General features: G+C 58.9%; 1 protein-coding gene across 7 annotated transcripts in view; it reads right to left on the bottom strand.

The window, feature by feature from the left end:
- RPTOR (regulatory associated protein of MTOR complex 1) overlaps positions 1–25,921 on the bottom strand; it is a 306,996-nt gene that overhangs the window by 59,460 nt on the left and 221,615 nt on the right. For all 7 annotated transcript variants that reach the window (XM_032322464.1, XM_032322470.1, XM_032322466.1 and 4 more), the window contains 2 exons: positions 22,261–22,344; positions 20,113–20,223 (listed from right to left, as the gene is read on the bottom strand). In XM_032322464.1, coding sequence (XP_032178355.1) covers positions 20,113–20,223; positions 22,261–22,344 — 195 coding nt within the window. The remainder of the gene's footprint in view (positions 1–20,112; positions 20,224–22,260; positions 22,345–25,921) is intronic.

Genomic DNA, 25,921 nt, shown 5'->3' with positions numbered 1-25,921 from the left:
GACTGGCACACACCTGCATGTAGCAGCACACATAAGCCCGCACCTTCACACTTGCATGTGTGTGCACACACTGGCACGCACTGGCACACACCTGCATGTACCGGCATGCACTGGGGCACACCTGCACACACCTGCATGCCCCGGCGCACACCTGCACATCTGTGCGTTTGTGAGCTGAGCTCTCATTCAAGGGCCTGCCGGTGCTAGGCACTGGCTCAGTCCTGGACACAGAGACGCGACCCACACACACCCTACCCTGCTCGCAGTCTCTGGAGGAGACCGCTGTGTGTGCGTGATGGCACGGCAAGGAGACCCGGGGGACGTGGCGGCTCAGCGCCTGTGCTGAAGGACGGTGGGATCTTCTGCCAAGTCGGGACGGAGGGGAAGGCGAGCCTATCCTGTGGGATGCGGGACGCAGAGGGCACAGGGCTTCAGATGCTGCATGGAGGCCCTGAGGTGGCCGGCAGGGGCTGGCACCGGGGAGGGTCACGGCAGTGGGTCCGCAGGACTGCAGCGGACGGTGAGCCGGACTGAAAGGGGGCAGCCGGCGCAGAGGGCGTGGGGATGACCCTGGAGACGGGGACGACTCTCGCGGGATCTGGGCAGGAGGGGCGGGTGGCCCAACTGCTTGGAAGATCACTAAAGAGCTGGGGTGCCGGGTGCAGGCCCTCAGAGAAGGAGGGTTCTATGTGGGGCCGGTGCGTCCGAGGCACCTCTGAGACACACGTGGTGCCGTCAGGAGGAAGCTCGCACACACACACATGCCCAGGAGCAGAGCGTGAGCCAAGCTGACTTTCAGATTGGAAGTCACGCTCACGTGGGGAGGGAGCCCGCCGCCGCAGACGGGGAGGAGGGTGCCCTGCGCCACAGGGACAGCTCCCCCACTCCACCTGCTTCTCGGGGGCTCTCATCATCCCGGGTTTCCTCCTCGCACCAGGACACGGGCAAGGCAGCCTCCCACTGGCCGTGTGAGTGGGAGCTGAGCAGGGAGGTGTGGGTGCTGGTCAGGAAGCATGGGCACCAGGGGCTCAGGCCAGGGGGCTGATTCCCGAAGCGCCAGGAAGCTGATTAAGCGTGAGTTTCCAAGTGATCCCACAGGGATGCCCTGCTCTGAATGAAGGTGGTGACGGAAGATCTAAGAAGGCATCAACACGCTGTCCGCCCTGCAGCGTCGCCGTCCAAGGGGACCGGGAGAGGGCATCTCAGAAGCCCCTGGGAACAGCAGCCGGCTGCCCGATTCTCAGAGCAAAGGCTCCTCTTTGGTTTTAAACCAGAGGTTGGACAAGTCAGCAAGGCCGACACATGTACAGTGAGCCTCACCAGAGGGGAACATGGGGCCACTGATTCATGCTCCACTCATTCTGAACCGGGGCGTGAGCATCCGAGGGCCTTCAGTGCAGAGCCTGCGCTGATGAGGGGTTGCACCAGGAGGGACCCCCAAGAGCCACCTCGTCACGGGCCTCCTGCCCCCCCAGGCCTTAGCCAGACTCGCTTACCAACGGCTGAGAACTTGCTCAGACTTTCTCCAGCTCAGCTGTCCCTCCCGCGCCCTCTATCCCCTGTGGGCAGGGGCCTGGGACACACACACCCTGGCCAACCGGCTCATCAGAAGGAGGGACATGAACCCTTTGACTACGAAGACACAGAAAGGCCACGCACAGACACACACTCCCCACGGACTGGGCAGAAAGCCTCCCACGGAGCCTCGGGGGCCGTGGCAGCCAAGGAGCCCCCGAAGCTGGTGCGTCCCCCAGACCCAGCAGCAGGAGGGAGGCAAGGGCATGAACACCAACTGGTTTTGCCTGAACAGGCCCCTGTCCCAGCACACACGCAACCACCTCCGACGGCTTTCAGTTCTCACTACAGCTCTGCTCTCCTCCGGATTTCAGGGACTTGCGCTTTTAAAACGAGGGACGGGGAGGTGAGGAGGAGAAGCAGAGCGAGCAGATGAGCGAGCACTGGGTTCCCTGTGACGCCGGCCGAAGACGGGGTGCGCGGACACAGAGCAGGAGGGGCGGCGTCCGCGAGGCCGAGTCCACCAGGCGGGCAAGGGGGGTGGCCCGGCAGGGGTGAGGCAAGGGAGTGGCCTGGCAGGGCACGCTTCCTGCTCTTCCCCACAGATGAAGGTCTGTTACGGGGCTGCCGGGACGTCGGCGGGACGGTCCTGAGCACCGGTGGGCACGGCTGCTGGTGACCTGCCGTGAACTTGCAGAAACTGACGCGGTGGGAGAGCCCCGCTTCCGGTCCGTGTGGGTCCCAGAGTTCAGATCTCGATGAGAGAAAAGATCCAGAGGGGCCAAGGGGCAGCCGTTCCCAGCGTGACGGGCGCCCGTGGAGACAGCAGGATGGTGTCGGGATGCACAAACACCGTTTTAGAAATGGTGCGAGGTCCTACAGCCAGCGGCGCCTGCGAAACGAGACCAGGGCAGGATTTCTGCTCACTGGTCACGAGAGCTCACAGCCCCTCGCAGATTCCACAGCAAGTTCACCGCGCACGTTCTCGGCCCTCCGCACGCCTCGGACCCTGGAGCGACGGGCTTCCCATGGCCAAGTGCAGAAGACACTGAAATACACGGGGCGCCGAGCCGGCGCGGCGCAAGCCTAGGACTCTTGATCTCAGGGTCGTGAGTTCAAACCCCACGCTGGGTGCAAAGATGACTTAGACCAATAAATGAACCTAAAAAAAATTCTCGCATCGGGCACTCTTGTGTCAAAGCTAAACTCTGGAATGAAAACACACCATGAATGCTGTAAATAACCAGGATCAATGGGAAAATCACTGGCGCGTACGGATGCTTTTATGCCTTCAATCTACTTTTTCGTACATGTTCCAAAATCTGTAAATATACTTAAAAGTTCAAAAAGTCAAAATGTTACAGAAAGGCATGGCTGGAGAAGGCAGCTTCCCTCCGCAGGGGCCGCAGAGTCGGGACGACGAGCCTGGAGCGTGGACGGCCGGCGTCCGGACATAGAACGTGACACAGCATGCGAGGAAAGCCTCCCTCCACCGCTGCCGCCGGTGCCCTGTTCGCTTCTTACCGACTCTCCCGACCCTTCCTCACGCGAATGTAAGAAATAGGAACAGAGACCGAGGCCTCCTCTTCTCGGACGAGAGGACGCTCCCCCGTGGAAGGCAGCCTTCACGCGGACAGCGCCCTCTCTTCACCGTGGACGTGCAGCCGTCCGTCAAGAGGAGAGCCTGGCTTGCTCAGACCCAGCGGGCAAAGCCATAACTTCCGTAAGCAATGCGGCCCCATCACAGGACACGTCCGTCTGCAGCCCTGACACCTTGTGTCTGAGCAGCACAGCCGGCCACAAGACACCCGAGTGTTCGCCCGTCTGAGAAGTGAAAACCCAGACTCAGGGCCGCCCGACCGCACACGTCCCCCATCACAGAGGGCACCGAGCATCTCCGCTGCGTGTAAACGAGCGTCATCTGTATCTTCTGACCATCTTCTGACCCAGCTCTGCTGGACCGTCAGTGCTGTTTCTGATTTCTTGGAGCTCCTTACGAATGATGACGGCTGGTCTGTCACCTGGGAGTGGAGGTGTAAATACCAACCCCCTGATTCTTTGTTTTAAGACTTTGCTCATGTTCCCCACCCCCATGCAAATGTCTTATTGCTCTGCAACCAACTCTATTAATTTTCAAAGAGATCTAGACTTTTAAGTTATGGTTAAAAAGGCTTTCTTCACTCTAAGGTTAAACAGAATTTTCCTGGGTTTTCTTTTAGTACTTTCACAGTTTCATTCTTTATATTTAAATTATCTTTTAAAGTCAATTCTGGGGGCACCTGGGGGGCTCAGTCGGTTAGGCATCTGACTTTGACTCAGGTCATGATCTCAGGTCCTGGGATTGAGCCCCGCATCGGGCTCCCAGGGAACCTGCTTCTCCCTCTCCCTCTGCTGCTCCCCCTGCTTGTGCGCTCTATCAAATAAATGCAATCTTTAAAAAAATAAAAATTAACGTCAAGTCTGGTGTTTGGGTAGCACAGTTAGATAGCTAGCTACCCCAACACCGGAAATTCAGGAGCCCGCCATCCTTACTGAGCAGATCTGAGCTGCTGGCTCGACCCTGAACAATGCCCTTGGACTCGGAGGTCCGTCTCTGTTCGCCCGTTTGTCAGCCCGTCTGTGCGTGACCCAGCCCCACAATGCTCCTCATCACCGAGGCTTTGTCCCAACCTCCGGGATCCGGCAGGGTTACTTCCTTCCCTCCTCCTCTCTGTTCAGAGTCTCGCTGGCGATCGCTATTTACTTCTCCACAGGAAGCACAGAGCATGTCTGCCTAGTTCCCCAGAAGAGGGCGGGAGAAAGAGCCTGCTGGTAGTTTTATTGGGATTGTATTAAAGCTTAGGTTAATTTAGGGAACGCTGACATACTGCTGATGACAAAGCCTTCTGTAAACAAACGGCGTATGTTTTTCTTTGTTCGGGGGGCGTCTGTGTTCTTCAGGAATGCTTTACAGCTTCTCTCTTGGAGGGTTTTCATGTCTCGGGTCAGGTTTTCGCCCAGACTTAGGGTTCTTTCGTAAACGGGGTGCGCGTATCTTTGCTGGTTGTTCTTGTGATTTCTGTACGTTGATCCGGAGTCCCCCTTCCTCTTAACGGCCCTCACTAACGGCCTGGCACTGACTCCACTGAGATTTCCAGGCATATCGTGTGGCAGCCGTAGTGGTTTGCTTCTACTTTTCTAGGCTTTGTGCCTTTAATTTCAGCCTCTGTTAGCGGAGAGTGACCGTGGCTTCTCCTTCTGCTGCTGTCGCTCTCAGTGTCTCCCCGGTAAGGTCGAAGCTGGCTTCCGGGCCTACGTGGTAGAGGAGCAGCTAACGACGTGCTCCTTTCGTGGGGATTTCTTCCTTCACGAGAAGATCGAGGTCAGCCTTCTTCTACTGATCAATATTATTACTGTAATGGCTCGGCTTCTCGGGCTGACCCAGGACCAACCCTGCACCCCGGGAGGAGCCCGTCTGGCAGTGCGCTGCTGTCCCTTCCACGTTCTGCTGGGTTATTTCCAAACACAAGTATGAATATCATGTGGCTTCTTTTTCTGTGTGATCTTGTTCCGTTCTGTGTGTGATGATGTATATAAAACAAACGTTACCAATTTATCGACACATGAGGCACGCGGGTCGGTGGCATTGCGTGCATGCACGCAGTTGTGAATTCGAGGTTCGGTCGTCAACGCCCCCCTTGCTCCACAAACAGAACGGCGGCATCTGCCTGCCTTCTCCACTCCGGAGGAGCTGGACGCTGCTGCAGCTCTCCGCCCTCGGGAGTGACGGGGCACAGCGGGTTCTTCCAAACGCCCCTCCCTGTTCGTTCTGGGGAAACTGGTGAGTTTGCGCCTCCTACTTCTTCTGGGGTCCACTGATAAGTTGTCTTTTCCTGGAAATACGGGTGCCGTATTCAAGTTCACACGGCACTTTCAGAGATGTGCAAAACGGCCTCGCGAGTCAGCGCGCTCTCCCTCCCGCGTCCGCTCTTGAACGCGCTTATCTTCAGCAGTCGAGCTGGTTCCCGCCCCCCAAGAAAGAGCTTGCTATTTGCTGTTGAATTTTTGTATTTTTGTTTGCGAACTCAGAGAAGTCCTTCTCGGATCTTGACCGAACAGCTTCTCCCTGTGTGCCTGCAGCTCCTTTGCTTTGCTGTTGTCCTAGCCGGTGGCTTCCTCTTCTCTGCTTCTCTGTCGGGGTGACACGGGGACTTAAGGCCACCAAGCCTTCTCTGAACGTGGCTGTAACTGCTTTCCATGGGTCTGACGTGCATGATTTTTATTATCTGTACTTCCAGAACTATAACTTTCCTTTGACTGAAGACTGAAGGTGACTGCTGAAAAAAAAAAATTCTAGCTGGAAGGTCCATCTTGTTTTCTGCACCGTGGTTCCCCTCTCGTCCTACTATGCACATTGTCTGTACTATTTCTACTTTTTGGAAAGTCTTAAGGATTCGCTCATGGCCTAACATACCGTCAGATCGCGTACACAGAAGTCAGTTTATAATCCGCACGCGGGGCTCTGCACACGTGGTCTGCCTCACTTGTAGGCCCAGCTTATTCTTTAATTTTTTTTTTAAATTTATTTGACAGACAGAGATCACAAGTAGGCAGAGAGGCAGGCAGAGAGGAAGGAAAGCAGGCCATATGATGCACTCTGTGGCAACGGAGACGGAGGCCACCGCGGGCGCTCCGGCGCCACCTTGACAGGCAGTTGTTAGAATCCCCGTTTTTATACAAGGAGGCGAAGGTCCAGACAAGGAGGGATCCGCCGGAGGCCCACTGGCGGCGGAGCTGCGACCCCACACTGGGGCTGGTCCGGATCGGGGCCGCCATCGCTTCACCGTCTCCAGAGACTTTAAAGGTTCACCCTCTCCATTCTGCACGGGGACAGGGGACTCGTGGGCCTCCAGCTTGTCACCTGATTCTCTCCACGATGGCTGTGGAAACACCCACGCTGGCGGAGCGACGCGGCTCAGACGCCCTCACCGGGAGGCAGAGGTTCGGCTTGTCTGGGTCTGGGCGTGCGCGGCTGGGACTGTCTCCCCAGGGTGTGCCTTGTGGCTTCTGTCCTCCTGGATGTTTTTTTTTTCTTTAAAGGTTTTTATTTATTTATTTGACAGAAAAAGAGACAGCAAGAGAGGGAGTGCAAGCAGGGGGAGCGGGAGAGGGGGCAGTGGGAGAGGGAGAAGCAGGCTTCCCGCTGAGCAGGGAGCCAGATGCGGGGCTCGATCCCAGGACCCCGGGATCATGACCTGAGCCGAAGGCAGATGCTTAATGACTGAGCCCCCGGTGCCCTTCCTGGATATTCTTTATACACAGATTAGCTTCCGTTTTTATCACATGAACACAGGTAGGAAGCAGAGCAGCACTAGACGGCCTAGTCCTCCCTCCCCAGGTCCAGCCCCCCAACAGCAGCCAACGCAACTCTTTCCAACAGTTTTTACAGAATTTACTTCTAGGGGCACCTGGGTGGCTCAGTTGGTGAAGTGTCTGCCTTTGGCTCAGGTCATGATCCCAGGGTCCTGGGATCAAGCCCCACATCGGGCTCTCTGCTCAGCGGGGAGTCTGCGTCTCCCTCTCCCGCTTCCCCTGCTTGTTTTCCCTCTCACTGTCTCTCTGTTAAACAAATAAGTAAATAAATAAAATTTTAAAACCCCTATAAAAAAAGAAAGGATTTCCTCTAGATTTTGAAATAACGACTGTGTCTTTATTTAGCGATGTTAGACATTCACGACTCCGTCACTTTTCGCTCTTCTGCTCTCCCGACTGTGCGTGCCCTCACCAGAGTCTCTGGTGAACTCCGCTCTCATTAGCACTCGTTAACATCACACGCAGGCACATCTGTCTCACGGGCGAGTCTGGCTGCATTCTTCGATGACATTTTCTCACTGTAAACCTTTTGTTTCACTTGCGTATTTTTCTAATGCGTCTCTGGCCATCAGACAAGCCCTGCTCCCAAGTTTGTACCTGCTCAGCCTATCAGATCACCGTGAGCTTCTGTGTCTCTGTCCACCTGGCCCAGGGAAACTCTGCTCTGCTCTGGGCAGATTCTGGTCTAGCCCTGGAGCTGGCTCTTCTCCTGGACTAGCCCCCGTGTTTCTGGACCTCATCAAGGATTCCTGGACTCCTCTCAACCGGCCTGTAGCATGGCTCTGCTAGTGTCCCAGCCAGGCCCTAAAAACTGTCCCTGAGGGTCACACTCAGCCATGACACAGGGAGTCCATCGTGGGGCCAGGACAGGCAGTGGCACGCACAAGTGCATCGGGACAGAGGAACCTTCCTCCTCTCCTTCCGGCTACAGGGGCGCTGGGACGCGGTTTGTTTTCACCTCAGTCACCACCGTGTGTGTGCGTCTCGGCTGCCGACCCTGTGGTGCGCACCAGAGCCGTCGGAGCGCTGTCAGGAACAGCCTCCCAAGCTGGCCCAGCCACCCCTGGGCTCCTTTCTGCTCCCGCTGAGGACAACTTCCCGAACCCTGCCTTCGGGTCAGCTCTCTACACTTGTCCTGCTCTGCTGCACGCTCTGCTCTTTGAGGCCAAGGACCCTGTATTACTAGTCTTTATGGTGCCCCAGTGGGGCATAGCCAGGTTCCTCTCAGATGCCCACTGAGCGTCTGCTGACAAATAAAAGAGCCGATGTGTGTACAGAGGAGCATTAGGATTCCCGATCACGGATGCTAATCTTCCCCAGTAACGGCTCCCGGTGTGGACGATTCCGTCCAGCGGCCACGGAAGGAGGAGAGACTGAGCGGCAGAGTCAGGATGCTGAGGCCCGGCCTCTCCCCTCCGCGCCCTGGGGGCTTCCACCCTGACCCTGGGGCACAGGTCATGGCCAGGTACAGCCTCATAGTCCTTGGTGGCCAAGGGGTCTAAGCTGCTGCTTCCTGCACCGTGCAGTAACCAAGCCTTGACTTCAGGCTCCACAATCAAAACCGCGTCCGCCCCACTCCTAAAACATACAAGACTGGAGTCCTGCGGGCCAGGCTCTTGGGCTGACCGGCACCACCGTCCCCATCCCCGCTCTGATCAGCTCTGCAGAGCCAGCGGTCCAGCCCAGCCTGACCATGAGTCACGGGCCCCTGAGTCATCACCCAAATAAACGGCCTCTCTCTGTTGCCCTCGGCGTCGGGCTGACGCTCCGGCTCTTCTCACCATGACATCCCCTGCAGCCTGAGTCACAGAGCCCATTCCCGCTGCGGAAGGATGATCCGTCACCCCCCACCCACACCCAGGCCTGTCCGCCCGCAGGGGACCTGACGGCCGATGGTGCGCGGCAATGACAGCCTCCTGCTTCCTCCTGCTTTTCACTTCACTCGGGGACATCCAGAGCTATCTGAAAACAACTGTGTCCCTCCTTCCGGAGACAGACAGATACCCTCGGCAGTGGCCTCCAGGGCCTGAACCCATGCTGAAGGGGCAGCCCCAGCTCTGGTGATGTGGGGGTGGGGGCTCAGATGTCTGTGTCCACAGTTCTCCCGGGGCCCCTCGAGGGTGGACCTGCTTCTCCCCCAGACTAAAGCCCACTCTGAGAGCCTCTGAAACGCAGCCTCGTTAACCCAGATGATGGCAAGGAAGGACAATAAAACAGCACCTCCTTGCCGACTACAGCTTCTCTGAGACACACACACCGTGGCTCCCTGACACCGAGACAGTCTGTTTCCTGCACTTCATGACCTGCGGTTCGGGAATGACACGGACCATGGAAGCAGCGCAATTACTGATGTGCCCACGAGCAGGCGTGAAGCTTAAGGGACACCAGCACCCGCAGGCAGTGGGGCTGGGGCTCTCCCGAGGACCCAGGCCACAGGGCAGGTTCGGTGCAGCAGGGGAATGGAGCGGCGGCGGACACAGAGTCCCGGCGTGCACCACCACTCCAACAGCAAACCTTACCAAACAACCTAAACCAGCAATAAGGGACAGCAATTAAAAGGACGATACTCAGATGTAAAAAAAAATTAGTGAAAATGAGTAAAGGAATTGTGGTTGACCTGGGACACGAGGCAGGTCCGGTTACACGTATCCCAGTGAACCACAGTGACCTCCACGCCGGGGTGACACGTGGACACACCGGCAAACGCTCCCCAGCCAGGTGACGTGACATCGAGAGCAAGGAGGGACATCGTGCTCCTTGCCAGGAGGTGATGAGGGGCCCTTCAGCGTCGTGGGTCTTTTTTCCCAAACCCAGCACCAGACATGTGCTGACGGAGGACCGGCCCCAGAGCTGCCAGGCCCCCGCAAGCCGGGCTGCGAGAGATGGCTCAGCCCAGAGTCGCCCGGAGAGAAGTGATGACTGAGCGGGGGGAGAACCAGCAAAGCGGAACGAAGCGTGGACTTTGGCCCATGATGCGTGTCAACATGGCTTCCTTCAGACACTAACAATAGGGCCCTGTGAGGGTGGGCTCTGCGGAAACTCACTTCTATCTCAGGTTTTCTGTAAACATAACCTGTTCTAAAAGCAGTTTCTTAAGACAGAACCTGTGGGAACAAGGCACTTGGAGAGAGACCGACGAGCTGCCGGCACAGGAGCGCCAGCCCCAGCCCCGAGAGGGCCAGCCCCTTGCAGGCACCGGGCCATCAAGACAGCAGGCTCGGGACTGCAAACTCTCTGGCTGTCCTGGTTACACTCAGATCCCGGGGACGCGAGTCATCACAGGACTGAAGCCACGCACGCTCATTTTGTCTGTGGTGTTTTCTGTGCAAACCTGGAGGGGTGGTGGGAAAGGGGTGCAGGGGTGCAGGTGCAGGAAGAGAGGCTGCTGGCGTCAGAGCCGAGGGGCGGCGACAGGGTTACTGTGCAGACAAATGAGTGTGCGTTTGGGGACCTGGAGGGGACCCAGCGCCGGTGCGGGGGCAGAAAGAAGATCCTGGTCCCCTGTGATGCGCTGTCACTTGGCGTGTGTCCTCTCCTCGCCCCGCAACAGTGTCAGGCACGCTGAAGCCCTCGCACCCCCAAATGCGGGCTGGCTTCACGAACACGGCAGGGGAGGTTGCTCAAGCTCACGGACATTGTGCCCTCGGTCCCCTGGCGGCTGCGTAAGTGACCGTGTATGACCATAACTTGAACTGCGCGCTGACGGTGTCTGCGGAGGAACCCCCTGAACTGCTTACAGCTCACAGGAATCCTTCACGGCCGACTCCGCAGCCCACCACCCCGTTAATGAGCAGAAAGACAAATGATAAGGAGGCTTCTGAGGGTCTGACCGAAGCCACCAGCGCCCTCCCGCAGGGCGGCCACTTCTACAGGCTGCCTCATCCTCCTGCCATCCCGCTCCGGAGTGTGACCCCGTCCCGCGACCCAAAGGGCAATTTAATGAATTCTCTGCAGCGTTTGCTCTCTCTCTCCCCTCCCTGGTGCTCGTCTGCACTTTCCGAAAGCCGCAGACGGCAGGACGCTCTGCCTGGAAACTTTCCTAAGAAAAAGGCAGTTCTTTTGCACAACCACAAAACCGAGATCGCTCTCAAGAAACCCAGCTTTGGTACCACGCTGTCACCCGACCCTCAGTCCGCACTCAGATTTCTCCCAGCTGCGCCAACAAGGTCCTTCACAGCTTTCGGTCTGGGGTCTGGGATCCATCGTGGGGGGTCACGCTTCGTGAGTCTTCATCTAGAACAATCTCCCCACAGTCTCGTCTTTCTTGGACGGAAGATCCAGAAGGGACAGGACAGGACAGCTGTCCACGCACGGCCGCGCAACTCGAAGTTTTTAACAGCTTTCCCGGGGTCGACGTGACCTATGACGACCGTGTGCATTTACAAGCACAGACAGGATAACTGGACGAACGTACACACCCGGGAGGTCGTGGCTACAGTCAACACGAGGGGCCTCTACCCTCGAGCGGCCTTGTGCCCCTCGGGGAGCCCCACCCCCGCTGCTGCTCACCCGCTTTCTGGGACTAGTTTGCACTTCCTAGAGTTCCACGTAAACGGAGTCGCACAGAACACGCCGCCGGCTCCTGGCTTCTTGCGCTCAGCATCTCGGGGCTGGTGCACTCTTCCTTCCGCGGAGTGCTAGTTTGCGGTGCGGATGGTCACCGCGGGCTTTCATGCACAGCTGATGGTCACTGGGCTGTTTTCAGCACTCGGCGATTACGGACAAAGCGCTGTAAACACTGTGGACAATTTTGAGTGGACACACGCTTTCGAGAAACCAGAGCTGCTTCCCAGGGCGGGCGTGAGACCTGCGTTCCCCACACACGGCGCGGTCTTCTCGTTTGGGACGTCCCAGCGGCCTGGGCTGGTGCCGAGCTGGCTTCGCCCACCATGGGCAGGGCGACACACAGCATACTTCGCTGGGGCTTCTTGGCCAGCAAATCACTCCCTTACCGGAATGTCTCTTCAGACCCTTTGCCCATCTTTGGGTCTGCGTGTTTCTTTCTTTCTTTCTTTTTTAAGATTTTATTTATTTACTTGACAGAGAGAGAACACAAGTAGGCACAGAGGCAGGAAGAGAGAGAGGGGGAAGCAGGCTCCCTGCTTAGCAGAGAGCCCGATGCGGGGCTCGATCCTAGGACCCTGAGATCATGACCCAAGCCAAAGGCAGAGGCTTAACCCACCCAGGTGCCCCTGCGCGTTTCTTTCCACACTGAGTTGTGAGAGTTCTATCATCTCACTGTGAGTTTTCGTCAGATAACTGATTTGCCAGTACCTTCCCGTTCTGGGTTGTTTCGCGTAGCACCAGGTGTTGGCTACCGTTCACTTTGGGGACACGATGTCCGGCTGTCCCCGCCCCGCGGGCTGGACAGACGGTCCATCCTCCGTCGAGCGGAGTGCTCTGCAGGTTGGTTGATCACCAGCGGGCCGTGTCCGTGCGGGTCTGTCCCCTGCTCCTCATGGGTCCCGCAGTTTGTCCGCTTTGCTGCTGCTCCAGTCCTGACTGCGACGGACGCACAGGAGGCTCGAAGTCAGACGCTCCTAGTCCTTCGGTTTTCTTCTTCTTCTTCTTCTTTTTTTTTTTTTTAAAGAAAGTTGTGGGCGTGTGGGGGGCTCGGTGGGTTAAGCCTCTGCCTTTGGCTCGGATCGTGATCTCAGGGTCCTGGGATCGAGTCCCTCATCGGGCTCTCTGCTCAGCGGGGAGCCTGCTTCCCCCTCTCTCTCTCTCTCTGCCTGCCTCTCTGCCTGCTTGTGATCTCTCTCTGTCAAATAAATAAATAAAATCTTAAAAAAAAAAAAAAAAAAGACAGTCATCCCTTTTCCTTCCCGAGCTGGACGCCTTCCTTCCTCCTGTGCCGGGCATAGCTTCCAGCGGGTGCCGGAGACAGGACATGAGTGCGGGCCCTGTCCTGCTCCCGAGCGCAGTGCTCAGACAGGCACCGGGGCCCAAGACATCAGCTGCAGCCGTCTTGGGAGATGCTGGTTGTCACACTGAGCAAGTTCCTTCTGTGACTGGTTTGTGGACAGGATTTTTAAAAACTCTGACACGGGATTTAGGTTTGGCCGAACGCTTCCTTTGTGCCGTCTCTGAGATGGGAATGCGGCTTCTGTTGCTCCTGCTGTTCATAGGGACGTTACAGGGATTTTTCCCGTCGTCCTGCCGCCTCACGTTCCTGAAATACATCCCCCGGGTCATGGTTTATCAGCCTTTCTAGAGGTGGCTGAATCTGATCTCCTGGAGTACTGTTTGGAAGCCCGATCGGTCCTCATGAGAGACGCTGTGGGGACGTGGCATCAGGGCACTCACTGTCGGTCTCACACGACGACACGGGACGGCGCTTCTCCTCGGTGACCTGCTAGAACCCACCACTGAAGTCGCCTGCACCCGGGAAAGTTTTAAACTACAGATTGTCTCTTTAACAGACGTGCTGCTACTCAGACTCACTTCCTAGCTCAGAGGCTCCTGCCATTCAAGGAGTGTCTGTCTCTGTCGGGCTCTCGAGCGTCCTGGTGTTGAGTCGTTCACAACATCCGCGTACTGGTCCCTGGAGGCCTCTGGAACCTCCCGGGATGCCACCTCTCATTCCTGATTTGGGACGTGGGGTCTACTTCTCTTTCTGTGCCGCCACTCGGGGAACAGGATGGAGGGACCTCAAGAAGCTAAAAGCAGCACGGCTCTCCGACCCAGCTATTGCACGAACGGGTGTATCGTCAGAGGAAATGCAGCCCAATCTGGGGGCGGTTAACTCATTTTATTGATCTGCTCTAAGATCCAGCTTTTGGTGGAACAGGTTTTCTCTACTGCCTTTCTGCTCTCTTTTGCACTGATCTCCACTGTGATTTTTACTTCTTTTCTCCTACTTCCTTCGGGTTTAATCTGCTTTTCTTTTAGCAACAGCTCAAGGTTGAATCTAAGGTCAATGATTTAAAGCCTTCCCTCCCTGCCGACGGACGCAGGCAGAACTGTAAGGTTCCCCCACGCCGCTCAGCTGTGCCCCACGAATCCCAATGTGCTGTTCTCAGTTCCCTTCAGTTCAAGGTACTTTTAATTTCCCTTCAGGCCCTTCTGGAAACTGTTTATTTAACAACTTTTATTTCACTGAGTTTTTCCATGTGCTTATACAGTAAACTGTAATCAAGTAGATGAGTATAATTTGTGTGTTATATCATAAGAACCTATTTTTTCCAGCACTGACTTATGTTCAGTGTGTAAATGATACACCCACATGCTGTGCGACGGTCACCACAATCAACCCTGTTAACACATCTGTCAGCTCACGCCATGACTACCAGGCTTGGTTTTGGGCATGTAAGAGTCCTAGAGATGTACTCAGCGTCCTTCAAGCGCACAGCACAGCACTGCCCCCGCGGTGCTCCCCAGACGGACGGACGGACACCTGCACATCTGACCTCTTTGGCCCGCGTCTCCGTTTCCGCCACCCGCAGCCCCAGGAGCCGCTGTCTTGCTCTCTGGTTCGGTCAGTCCGATGGTTTTAGATTCCGCAGATAAGGGACGTCAGCCCATGTCTGTCTTTCTCCGTCTGGCTTATGTCACGCAGCGCAGTGGCCTCCAGGCTCGATTGTCGGGCCCCAGATGGCAGGAGGTTCTTGGTCTTTTGGGCTCAGCAATACCCCAGTGTGTGTGTTTCCTTCCTGCGTCCCCTGACAACGGACACTCGGGCGGGTTCCACGCTTGGCCCTCAGGAATGACGCTGCCGTGAACACGGGGCGCGGGTCCCGCTTCGAGGCAGGACAGCAGCGGGAATGCCGGACCCATCGGGGCTCCGCTCTGGTTGTCTGCGGCGCCGCCATAGCGTCTCCCACGGAGGCTGTCCCAGGTCACGCTCCCGCCAACAGTGCCTGTCTTGCCCCTTCTCTCCATGGCCTCGCTAAGTCCACAGCTCGTGCCTTTCTTACAGCACCAATCGGACTGGTGGGAGGTGGGGTCCCCGCAGGTCCCCGCATGTCCCTGGTGATGAGTGGCGCTGGGCATCTTCTCACGTGCCTGCGGGCCGCCTGGACGGACGACTTCCTTGGAAAACCTCTCGTCAGGGCTTCGGCCCATTTCTCAGCTGTTTGGGTTTCTGCAGCTCTGCTGTAGGAGTTGCTTATACACATTCTGGATATTAACCCCTGTCGGAGAGACGGTTTGAAAGCATTTTCTCCCCTTTCACAAGTTGCCTTTTTATTTAGTGAACTTTCCCTTGCGGTGCAGAAGCTTTTAGTTTGATGTCGTCCCACTTGTGTATTTTATAAATATTTACAGCTACGCATATTATATTCCATAAATATTTGCGCCACCTGCATAATTTATTCATACAACACACATATTTCAATATTAAATATTCTATATATTTTATAGTTATATTACTTATTAAATTTTTATTTTAAAATTTAATCATTTAAAAAGATTTCTTTAAAAGCGTGCTGGCTGGTCTCCAAGCGTCTGGAAGTTCTGCTGCTGCCCACTGCTCATTGTCGGACGGCGGCTGCAGAGCACGGTCGGTCTCAGCGCGTCGGACTCCGGCTGCCGTGCGGACCCTCGGCCTCCCTCTGTCCGCCAGGGGGGCCGAGCGCGCGTGACGTCTCAGAAGCTGACACCCCCCCCCCACTTCGCTGCTGCGACCACACACGTTGCCGACCCCGCAGCGCGTGGCGGTTACCCGTGCTACGTCCCTTCAGTGTTGCGCGCCCGACGACGTCCTTACTCCAACTCCACTTTCAGGGGTACGCAGCGGCCACAGCAGGCCAGATGGCGGCTTCTCTTCGGGGACGTCAGGGCGCCCGCCCCCGTCCCCTCCTGGCGTCGCTCCCGGCCGGGGACCAGCCGTCTTCCTCCTCCTCGGTCCTCTGTCCTCTACCGGCTGCTTCCGAGTCCTTAAATGTATCCTGTTTCAGCAATTAGGTGAGGACTCGGGGTGGTTTTCTTCATGTCCCTGCCTGTGGGGTTCGCAGGACTTCCTGGGTCTGTGGTTTGTTGTTTTCATCAAACTGGAAAATGTGGACATTTCTTGGCCACCAGGTTGTCGACCACTTCTCCTGCTGCCCTGCAGCCGTTCTGGAGAGACTAACGCTGTCACCTGCAGCTGTCCCGCGGCTCAGTGACGCCCCTTCCCTGCACACAAGGTCCGTCCTCGCTGTGCTCGGGGCAGCTGCGATGGCGAACGTCCTGCCACGATGTTTAGGGGTCGATCCCGACCGGCATGTCTTCCGGGTCACACTCTGGCTTCCCTCTCCAGAAGGTTCAGCAGGGCCCTGGATGCCTTCCATGTCTCGGAGGAACGTCTTCCGTGGAGACTTCGAGCAACCATTTCCGTGTCCTTGTCGGCTAACCCTAACCTCTGTGAGGACGCACTGTGGGTTCGGGGGCTTTCCTCCTTGATGCAGGTCACGCCTTCCCCATGTCACGGGCCTGGCCGTTCTGCTTGGCAGTGGGGGGTGCAGGGTAACCTGGCACACGGGTGACCTGGGAAGAGACCCTCCTGGGACCCGATTCCTCGGGGAACAACAGGAAGGGCTCTCCTCATCCCAAGTCGTGCCTTCTGTCCCATCACTGTCCCCACAGGAGGCCAGATGGATTCCTGCCTCTCCCCGAGGCCTTCAAGGTGGCACAGTACTCTACACATGCCCGTGGCTCAAGAGGGGGCCCTGGATTCGCCCCCAGCTGGGGCCCCACCTGACAGGCCGGCCCCATTCTCAAGCCCGGGAAGTGCCCTGAGGGGAAGGCGGGCCTCGGTGCCGGGACCGAACCCGGGCACTGCAGACCTCAGTGTGCGCTCCGTGCGGGCTTTGATCCGAAGTGTGCGCATCCCTGCGTGGAAACACCATGCGCTCTGACCCCCGCGGTGGCCGCGCCAGCGACACGGGGGCTCTGCACGCAGCACGAGCGCCCACAGAGGCCGGCGGGGACCCAGCGTGACTTCGGACGCGAAGCACACGGAGCTTTAGTCTCTGGAAAACCACCCGAGTAGCCGTGAAAGGGAGGGACGAGGTAAGCGGCCTCAGCCTCAGCCACAAGCCCGTCGACGTGTCTCTCAGAGGGACGGTCGCCTTCGAATAAGCAGGCGCGGCGAGCCGGCGGAGAAACGAGCTCACGGACAGGTCCCTGGCACCTGCGGGCACTGACAAGAACGCGGCGGGCGAGGGCGTCTCCCGCTGGCCGCGGGGACAGCTGCTCAAGCTGCTCAAGCGTTACTGAACGTGTAAACCCTTCAGCGCCGGGCCCACGGGAAGCACATGGCCTGAGGCGCCCGCACAGCCGCGGAACAAGGCCATGGCAGCCGGTGTGGCCGTGGCTCAGAGCTCGCCTCTGGGCGCTGGACAAGCAGACCCTGGACACAGGCGGGCCCGGGAGCTGGTTTCCTCCGGGTTCCTGACACCCAAGACGGGTGACTGCTGCAGATCGCACGGGAGTACAGTGGCGAGGGGCGGCTCAGAAGGGCTCACACTGAAGCCAGAACAGACCCCCAGGACTAGAAGGAAACACGGTCTAGTCCCGGGTCCTCAAAGGTCCTAAACATCCTATGAGGACAAGAATGTGGAGGGCCCGGGGCGGGGACGTGGGCTCGGGGGGGCACCCTCCTCCGTCCCTCCTTCCACGGGCTTCGGTCGGAGGGGGCCCTCCGTGCACCCACGAACCGAGTACCGGGAGCGATACATTTCCAAGCGTCCGGAAGACCGAGGCGCTGAAGGAGAGCGAGCTTCTGAGTGACTCCCCGGGAGCACCTTCTGTTCGCAGGCTCGGTGCGTCGGGGACAGCGTGAAGGGCAGAACCGAAATGACAGCGGGGCAGCTCCCCACCCGGGACAACCAGCTCCTGGGCCAGCGAGAAGAGGTTTCCTGGACCCAACACAGCGGGCAGATGCGAGACTCAGGCTTGCATTCCTTTTATTCTAAAATTTCCAGGGCGGCTTTCCGGGTGGTCACGGCGCTCACCTCCGTCCCCGCTGCTGGGAGCTCGGCGGCGACAAGCGTGCGGAGGGCCCGGCGACGGGAAGTGAGAGCTCGCTCAGGCAAACGAGGGCCAGGGGACTCAGACATGGTCCTTTAGCTCTGAAATCTAGTCTTTTGGTCCATCTTTGAGGCCGTTGCTTATCTGAAGTCAGTTCAGTGGGCAGAGAAATAAATATTTTGTCAGAACGTACGATGTCCTGAACATCGCTGTGAAGCTGACGAGCGACAGAACATTCTGCAGACACAGCGTGTGTGGGGCGCTGGTCCCAAGAAGGGTCAGGGTGGAACGGGGGTCAAGGTTAGGCTGGGAGGCCCCGACGGGGAGGGAGGGCGTTCCCACCACCAAGACGACCACGGAGACCAAGCCCGTCCATGGGGAGAGGCTCACTGCGTCTGACCAACTGCATGCCCGGGTCCTGGTCGGTACCCCTGGACCAGGAACGTCCCCAACAGACGGGGACAGAGCCACCTCACTGGCCTTGCTCGCAGACAGTACGACCTCCTGTGCAGAGAGGCCAAGAGAACCTACCGTCCACGGCCGGAACTACAAGATCCAACAAGGCTGCCACTGGAGATCAGTACACAAAAGCAGTGATAACCGCGCGGTGCGGCTGGGGGCCGCTGCCACCTGGAGGTGCCTGTGCTGTGACACGTTCGCTGGGAGCACCCGCGACACTTGCATCCCCTGCAGCCGTCACCCCAGCTTTGGGCCTCATGGAAGAGCTCTGGCTGCCTCAGGGGTGTGCAGGTGGCCGAAGAGCCCCGGTGCGTGAGGACCTGGTCCCCTGGCAGCCTGGAGCGGCAGGGGCTCGTTCTCGGGACAGCAGAGGGTGTGGTGAGCAGAGAGCAGCACAGCAGGACCGAGGAGGGAGCACGAGGGCTGCCTGGCCGTGCCCAGACCCAGCCACCCACTGGGTGTGCCCAGGGAGGGGCTGGACCAGGGAGGGGTGGCAGGGTAGCATCCCAGTCCCCTCCCTGCCCACTGAACCCTTCAAGCAACTGACCCTCTGGCCATCGGCACTTTCTCCCCAGCTCTGTCCACAGTTCTTCGGAAGCTGACCGCCCCGTGTGATGGCCTCTTCTGGGGGTCTCTGTTCCCCGCCCAGCACCCACCCTCACTCTGGAGCCCCCTCTGTGCTCTGAGTCAGACCGCCAGCCCCGGGAACCCCCTTCACTCTCCTTTTGTAGCTCTTTGTTCTCCACTCCCCATCGGGGTGGTTGTGCGGGCTCGGGGGCAGGGTCACGGGGCATAAGAGGTTCCCGCCTCCACCCCTCCGGCACGGGTCCGCCTCACCCGGGGTCTCCCAAACAATCACTCATCACGTGCGCCCCTCCTCCCCCACGGCCCCCCCTCAGCTGACCCAGTCTCCTTTAGACCAAGGCCAGACATTTAAAAGCCACAGTTTGGATCTTGCTGTCTTTCTTCCTGAATCTTTACTTTGTTCCTGAATCTTTACTTCACTCTCGATGGGCTAAAGGAAGTGGGACACTGTCCACTTCGGGGGCTCCTCACACATGCCTCCAGCGCCCCAGCCCAGGGGGGCCACCTGCCCTCCCGGTCCCCTGCACAAGCTGTCCCCCGTCTACACCCATCAGTGCCCCTTGCGCTGAGTCTCAGGTCCCCCAACCTCCCGGCACAGCCTCCCGTGGCGTGGTGGCTCCCCTGCAGCAGAGGGCTTTGACCCACAGGACGTGAGCCCGTCCAAGGCAGAGACCACCGCCTTCTGCGTCCCCTACAGCCCTTAGCCTGATCCTGCCCAGCCCTTGGTGGAGTCCGGGCGTGACTGCAGCCCCGCAGGCACGAGGACAGGGAGCAGGATGGCTACTGAAGAGCAGAGCTGCAGGAGACTGTCCCCAGGGTCAGGGCAGGGGTGGGAGCAGCAGAGGCTGGAGACGGAGGGCATCCAGGGAGGCAGGGCTGAGTTCAAGAAGGAGGGGGTCGGGGTCATTTCCTGCTGGAGGCCTGGAGGGGATGGGGAGGAGGCAGTGTGCAGCTTAGGTGACCAGGACTGGGCCCCAGAGGGATGCACCTCCCTTATTCTGGGAGGAGGGGGACCAGCAGTGCCTGGAGAAGGGGTGGGGAGCAGCAATGGCACCAAAGGCAGACGCTGGGGTGAGGGCAGGAAAGAAACACGGGGTGGTCGCAGGGGGAGAGAGGACATAGCGTCAAGGCTGGCAAACCAGCCGCGCGGCCCCTCCGTGAGCCCCTGCTCTCCGCGGCCGCTGCCCGGGCCAGGCCGGCTAACACACAGGGACCGCCCGGCACCAGCAGGGGGGGACGCGGACTACTCACGCTGTCCACGGCAAGGATCTTGGCCCAGATGAACACCAGAAGGGGCCGCAGCTCTCTGGCTGAGCTCTGGAGCAGTTTCAGCACGTACGGGAAGATGCCCACAGACAAGGCCTGGGGGAAGGAAAGGGCGTGAGTGGGCCCACTCGTGGGGGGCCCGAGCCGCACTGGTGGTAGCCGGCGTGGCCCAGGACACAGTGCGGTGCTGCCGTCAGCCCGGGGGCGGGGCGTGGGAGCGCAGGGGCCGCCTCTGGATCTCCGCATCTCCGTCCCCCGAGACGCCGTGGTGCGTTTCCAGCCCCGCCTGGTCCAGAGGCCACGGTTCATCTCGTGAGGAACACCTGGCTTCCCGTCCGGGCCCCCTGGCCTCACCCTCCCACAGCCTTGTTTGCGCTCAGCGGCAAAGCAGAGGGCCCTTAACTGTGATTCTTACATTTCAAACCACAGTGCTCCTGCCCTGTTGGCTCCCACTGTCCCATCTGCCCTTGACATCGGCCTTCAGAGCGGGACTTGAGCCTCGAGGCGGGACAGTTTGCTGGCTGAGGCGGGGAGCCGCTGTGGGCGTCCGTGCGGCCCAGACTCTCGGGGCAACATCATCCCGGGGGTCCTTCTGCTCTCAGGCAGGGGAGGGTGGCCACCTCACGAGGACAACTGAGCTGAGCCCGGTTACGCCGGTCCTCTCAGCGCAGGTGCTCTGTCCTTATCTCCAGTTTGTTGGCATTCCAGAGAGATGGCAACGGTGGCCCCTTCCCAGGTGGGTGAAGGGGTGTGGCCCAGGCTGGAGGCCACTGGCGGGGCCCGTGTCCATTTCTTGTTAAAGGCCGTGTTTAAGAGACAAGCGTCCTGTGTGTGGTTCGGGCAGGGGGGTCCAGCCCACACGTGCTGCGGGGCCTCGTCTGTCTAGCGCCTGCGCCATCAAGATTTCCAGCTGGCCTAAGCTTCCCTCTTTAAAGGGCCAAAATTCATTTTTTAAAAATTCACCGTATAATAAAAGTGTCTCTAAAATGTTATTAGTACTTGCCTTCCTGAAGGGCAAAGCGACACACTGTGAGCTCGTCCCCGATGACAGAGCGACAGTGATCTGCACGAGCACGTGCGCAGGCCACGCAGATCGAGAGTCACGCGAGACCCTCCCCAGTGATCGACACGCGCTATGTTGTCTGCGGCCCAGGCGGCCCGAGTGTGAACCGCCCCACGGTGGGTGGACGATTCCTCCTGATTCTTAGGCTTTTCCTCTTTCCACCTTGGACTATCGATTCTCTGATGACGTTATACGATGAAAAGCTCAAATGTGCGCAAACGGAGCTAAAACAATCGGCTGCCCTCCCACTCCTGCGTCACGCCACTTTGGGGACATGAACCCGATGGCCGGGCGCCAGCGTGCTCGCCGTGCCCTCCCAGCGTATCTGCAGACATCGTGCGTGTCACACACTTTCCCTGTGTAGACACAGTCTTCACCTCTAAAAACTAAGGTGTCTTTCGTAAAAGAACCACATGCCATTACACCTAAAAAAATAAACAATTACCCTTTAATGACAAGGTATTCAGTTAATGTAAAATTTCTAACTGCTCCATGAATGTTAATTTCTCAAACTTCAACTTTCAAACATTTATTTGCGCACAGAACCGGAAAGGTCCCTACGCTGCAGCTGGTGGGGGGGGGGTCTCCTGGACCCCCCTGCCCCCTGGAGGTTCCCCATCGATATCTGCTTTCCTGGTGATGTAGTTGTTGGAAAACGGGTCTCTGTCTGACCCTAGTTCTGTCCGTGTTTTCCGCTTTAAACGGCTGGTCCCACTCTTGTGCAGAATGAGTCAGCAGCAAAGTGTTTCCAGGTCGTGCTGAGCCCCAGAGTGTCAAATCGGTGCACGGGTGTGTGCTCGGCCCTCGGCCGGTGCAGGGGCACCCCGCTTCTCGGCTCAGGCAGGGGTGAGCAGGGGTGAACCACTTTCGGTCCGCAGAGGTGAAGCCTCGTGGCGGGAAGAGAGGGCAGAGCAAGTGTGAAGCCCGGAACGCTGTGGGGACGGAGGCCGCACAGCGCGTGTTCCTCGAGGGCCGCCCCCCACACAGTCCCCCTCCGGTGACAGGTCACTCCCAGGCAGAGAGGCTTGTCCCCCATCCACACCCGGGACTCTTGCCGGCCCCGCACGTACCAGGCTCACCGCCCAGGGTCCCAGGTCCAGGAAGCGTCCCAGCAGGTCCAGGGCTCTCAGCCGGTGCACCTGGCTCAGCAGCACCTGAGGAAGAGGAAGAGGAAGAGGACGGGTCACCTCGGAGCCCCGTGCCACGTGCCAGGCCCTGGAGCGGCCGAGCGGGCTCACACCTGCCCTGGCTTCACGCCGCCCTTCACCCGCGGCAGGTGCTGCTTTCTCCGCACGTCTGAGTTTTTCCTCAACAGCTAAAATATGTGCCCATTGAAAGTATCAGAACAAATCCTTCGAAACTACATTTAAACTAGATTATCATCATCATCATCATCATTATCATCTATCACGGCACTCCTCATCGCTTCTTAAAACTAAATAAAACACTGTGGCTTTGACACGAGGGCTTGCTGTGTCTTCTCCGGTTACGTAACGTCGGGCCAATGACTTCCTTGTCTGAACCTTCATTTCTTAATTCACAGGAAAGGACAACACAAAACGGACCCCTGCAGGTGTTATTAGATACCAGATTGAGAGCTGCTGGGCACCAGAAGCCCAAGCCAATTCGGTAAAGACAGGTAAAAACAGCGTTTGGCTCGTAACTTCCTTGACTGGGAGTGAGGCTGATTAGCCTCTGTCGCGGGTTAATGGCCCATTTCCCAGGTGACACACATGTCCTGACTTTCTACTCAGGTGCTGCCTTTTCCTTACTGGTGTGGCAGGGCTCTCCCGAGCGCGCAATCCTCGCCCCATCTTTCCCCCTGCCCTGTTCTGTCGGAGTTTAACACCTCTACTGGGGTCACTTACACTGACTTGTCCCTGGTCTTTACACCTGAGGCCGCGGGCACGGAGACCCTGAAGGAGCCTTCGGTTTGCTGTTGCCCCCAGCCACCCAGTGGGCGCTTGTGGGGCGCACTGGGGACGGCGGGGAGCCCCCCACCATCGTTCAGCTGCGGGGACAGACGGCAGGAACGGTCCTCTGCAGCGGTGGGCGAGGCTGCGGATCCTGCGAGCCCCCAACCTGGGGTGCGGTCAGATCCCGGGGGCTCCCGGGGCAGCGGGCAGAGGGGAGGGGAAAGCTTGGGGCGTCTGCAGACTGGTCGCAGGCCGGGGGTTTCCCGTGAGCCGTCCAGGGTGCTGCGGGGGGAGGGACGGGCTGGAGCCGGAGGGAGGATGGAACGGGGCGGACGTGGCCCCGACTGACGGGGAGGAGGAGACCCAAGACCCCGGGGGACGCGCCCATGGGACCTGCTGGCTGAGCGAGAAGGCGGCTCGGGGACGGAGACTCTGGAAGAGCAGGTTGGGAATGAGGCCAGAGAAGGACGGGAGGACCGGCGGGCGAGGGCCCAGGCGTGCCATCCGCGGCGGTGCTCCTGGCGCGGGGGAAGCTGGGTGGAGGGACCGGAGAGGGGGGCAGGCTCCCACGGTGTCACCTGCTCCTATAGTCGGTAGCAGGACCCGGGAAGACGACCCCTGGGCACAGGGTGTGGATCGTGTTGGGGTCGGGCGAGGACGCAGAGCAAAGCAGAGTGGAACAGAGCGGCGGTGAGGAGATGGGGCAGCCAGAGGGAGAGGTGGGGAGGCGTCCCGAGGACAGGCAGCCCAGGGCCCGGGAAGTGTGGAGGGGAAGCAGCCGCTGGCCGCGGCCCCTGGAATGCCGTCTTTCCTTGCCAGCACCTGCCCTAGACCCGCGTCCACACCTCTGCCTCCAGACGGGCACGGTCACCCAGGGGTGCTGAGTCTCTGAACAGGAACCAGAGAGGCGACGGGGGACCCGATCCCCCTCCCACTGGACTCGTGGCTAGCACGTGCCGCTGCTGCCAGACACTCCGGTCAGGAGGGCGCCGTGGGCGGGAGGGCCTGGTTTTCACCCTGTCATTCCCGGATGGTACAGCTTAGACCTCATAGCCTCCGCAGACTTCCGTGTTCTCAGCCGCAGAGAGGCAGCGGTCACACGGGACTCCCGCTCATTTCCAAACCGGAACAAGCAGAGGCCCGTGGCAGCACTTGGCATGTGCCGACCACCGCAAGGGTGCGTCCTGGACACTGACCTCCCAGCACGGGCATGCGGCTCAGGACGCCTCCTCGTTCACAGGCCACTCACGGCCTTTGTTCTAAAGGAAACCAAGCTGCCCGAGGGGCTACTTTCCAGGCGACCCAGGCTGAGCCGTGCCCGGAGACTGGGTTGGGGAGCGCAGACGCAGTCCGCCCAAGATCAAAGGCGGCCTGCAACGCCCCTTCTCTCCCTCCTACAACATGCGGGTCCTTCCCTCCCCGTCTGGGGCTTCTCTGCACCCCTGGCCACCCGAGGGGGAGCAGACAGCGATGTCACGTCCACTGCGAGACCGCGAGCCCCTCTCCTTGGGGAGCCGTGGGGATGGAGAGACTTCCTTCCTACTCCTTTTGTTTATCCTTCTAAAAGGCAAGAAAAGACCCCGGGGCTGGTCAGGGAAAGATTTCCAAGCTTTCATTGACAGGAGGGACAGCCAATCAGGTGGCCTGAGAAGACACTTCATTTGACTCTGAAGGTCACCAGCTAAAGCCTCTGCGTCTTCGGGCACAGAAAATTCCCTCTGGCTCGCAGGAAAAGTAGCCGAGATTGGAAAAGCCACAGAGTCTGCATGAAAATTCTCCTTCCTTAAGCAGTACTTTCTGACTTGCCAAGGCCCTGGAGGATAACTTAGGGGTGACGGGGTCCAGGCTTTGGCAAAAATAAACCTCCTTAAGAGAAAGCAGGGTGAAGTTAACTGAACTAATGAGGAGGAGGCCGACCCCACGGGCTCCAGCACGCCAAGCCGGTGCCGTCTGTGCTCCGTCCTTCCCTGCTTGTTAAGGAAAGGTTCCCGCATCGATCCGGCCGGGCACAGCCCAGGAGACCGCCTGCCAGGATGACGCAGAGCCCGCTGCTTCCGGCTGCTTGAGGGATCACACACAGCGTCTCCCCTCCGTTCATGCTGAGCGCTGCCCCTCCCTTCAGCACCGGCAAGTTGGCTCTGTCGAGGCCTCTCTTTCCCCAAGGGAGTGTGGATCGTAAAGGGAACATTTTGCTCCACGCGCAGCAGGCCTGTTTGCCGAAGCCAGATCTGACCCCCGGGGCTCGGCATCACATCCCCGCTTTGGAAAGGACAATGTCACTCGGCCGCCCCGTGGAAATCACAGGCAGGTCAGTGGGACCCTCACCGGTGAACGTGCTGGTAACCCAGGAGGGCTGGAGCCCAGTGTGTCCCACCTGTGCCACGGCCACTGCTGGAAATGTGCCCGTTCACAGCCAGCCACGCGCCGAGGGAGGGAGTGCTGGCGGCCACCACACCGTCAGCTGTGTCTCGTCCTTACGACAGATTCTCTTCTTACTTGTTTTGGCTTCGAAAACGTGTTTGTTTACAGCTCAGGCTGCGAACTCGGGGTAGTCCTGAGTAATCTGGAAGCTAGCGATCTCTACGCTCAGACATAGTACCCACGGAGCCAAGACAGGTCCCGCGGCTACTCCGGACCCCTGCTCGTCCCTGCGGCATGCCTACCACACGTCCAGCACCCAGCCCCCCAGCCCCCTCTGCCATCTGAGGGCCCCGGCGCACAGGCCTGGACCCGGTGAAACCTCGGTTCTGTGGCCAGCAAATGGTCTCCGGGGCCTGCGGTGCGGCGGACCCCCAGGCGGTGGACCGTGCCTCCC

This window comes from Mustela erminea, chromosome 18, assembly GCF_009829155.1.
Source record: "Mustela erminea isolate mMusErm1 chromosome 18, mMusErm1.Pri, whole genome shotgun sequence".
Taxonomy (NCBI): domain Eukaryota; kingdom Metazoa; phylum Chordata; class Mammalia; order Carnivora; family Mustelidae; genus Mustela; species Mustela erminea.
The sequence above is the reverse complement of the archived record's forward strand: the minus strand, read 5'-3'. Positions and strand labels throughout refer to the sequence as shown.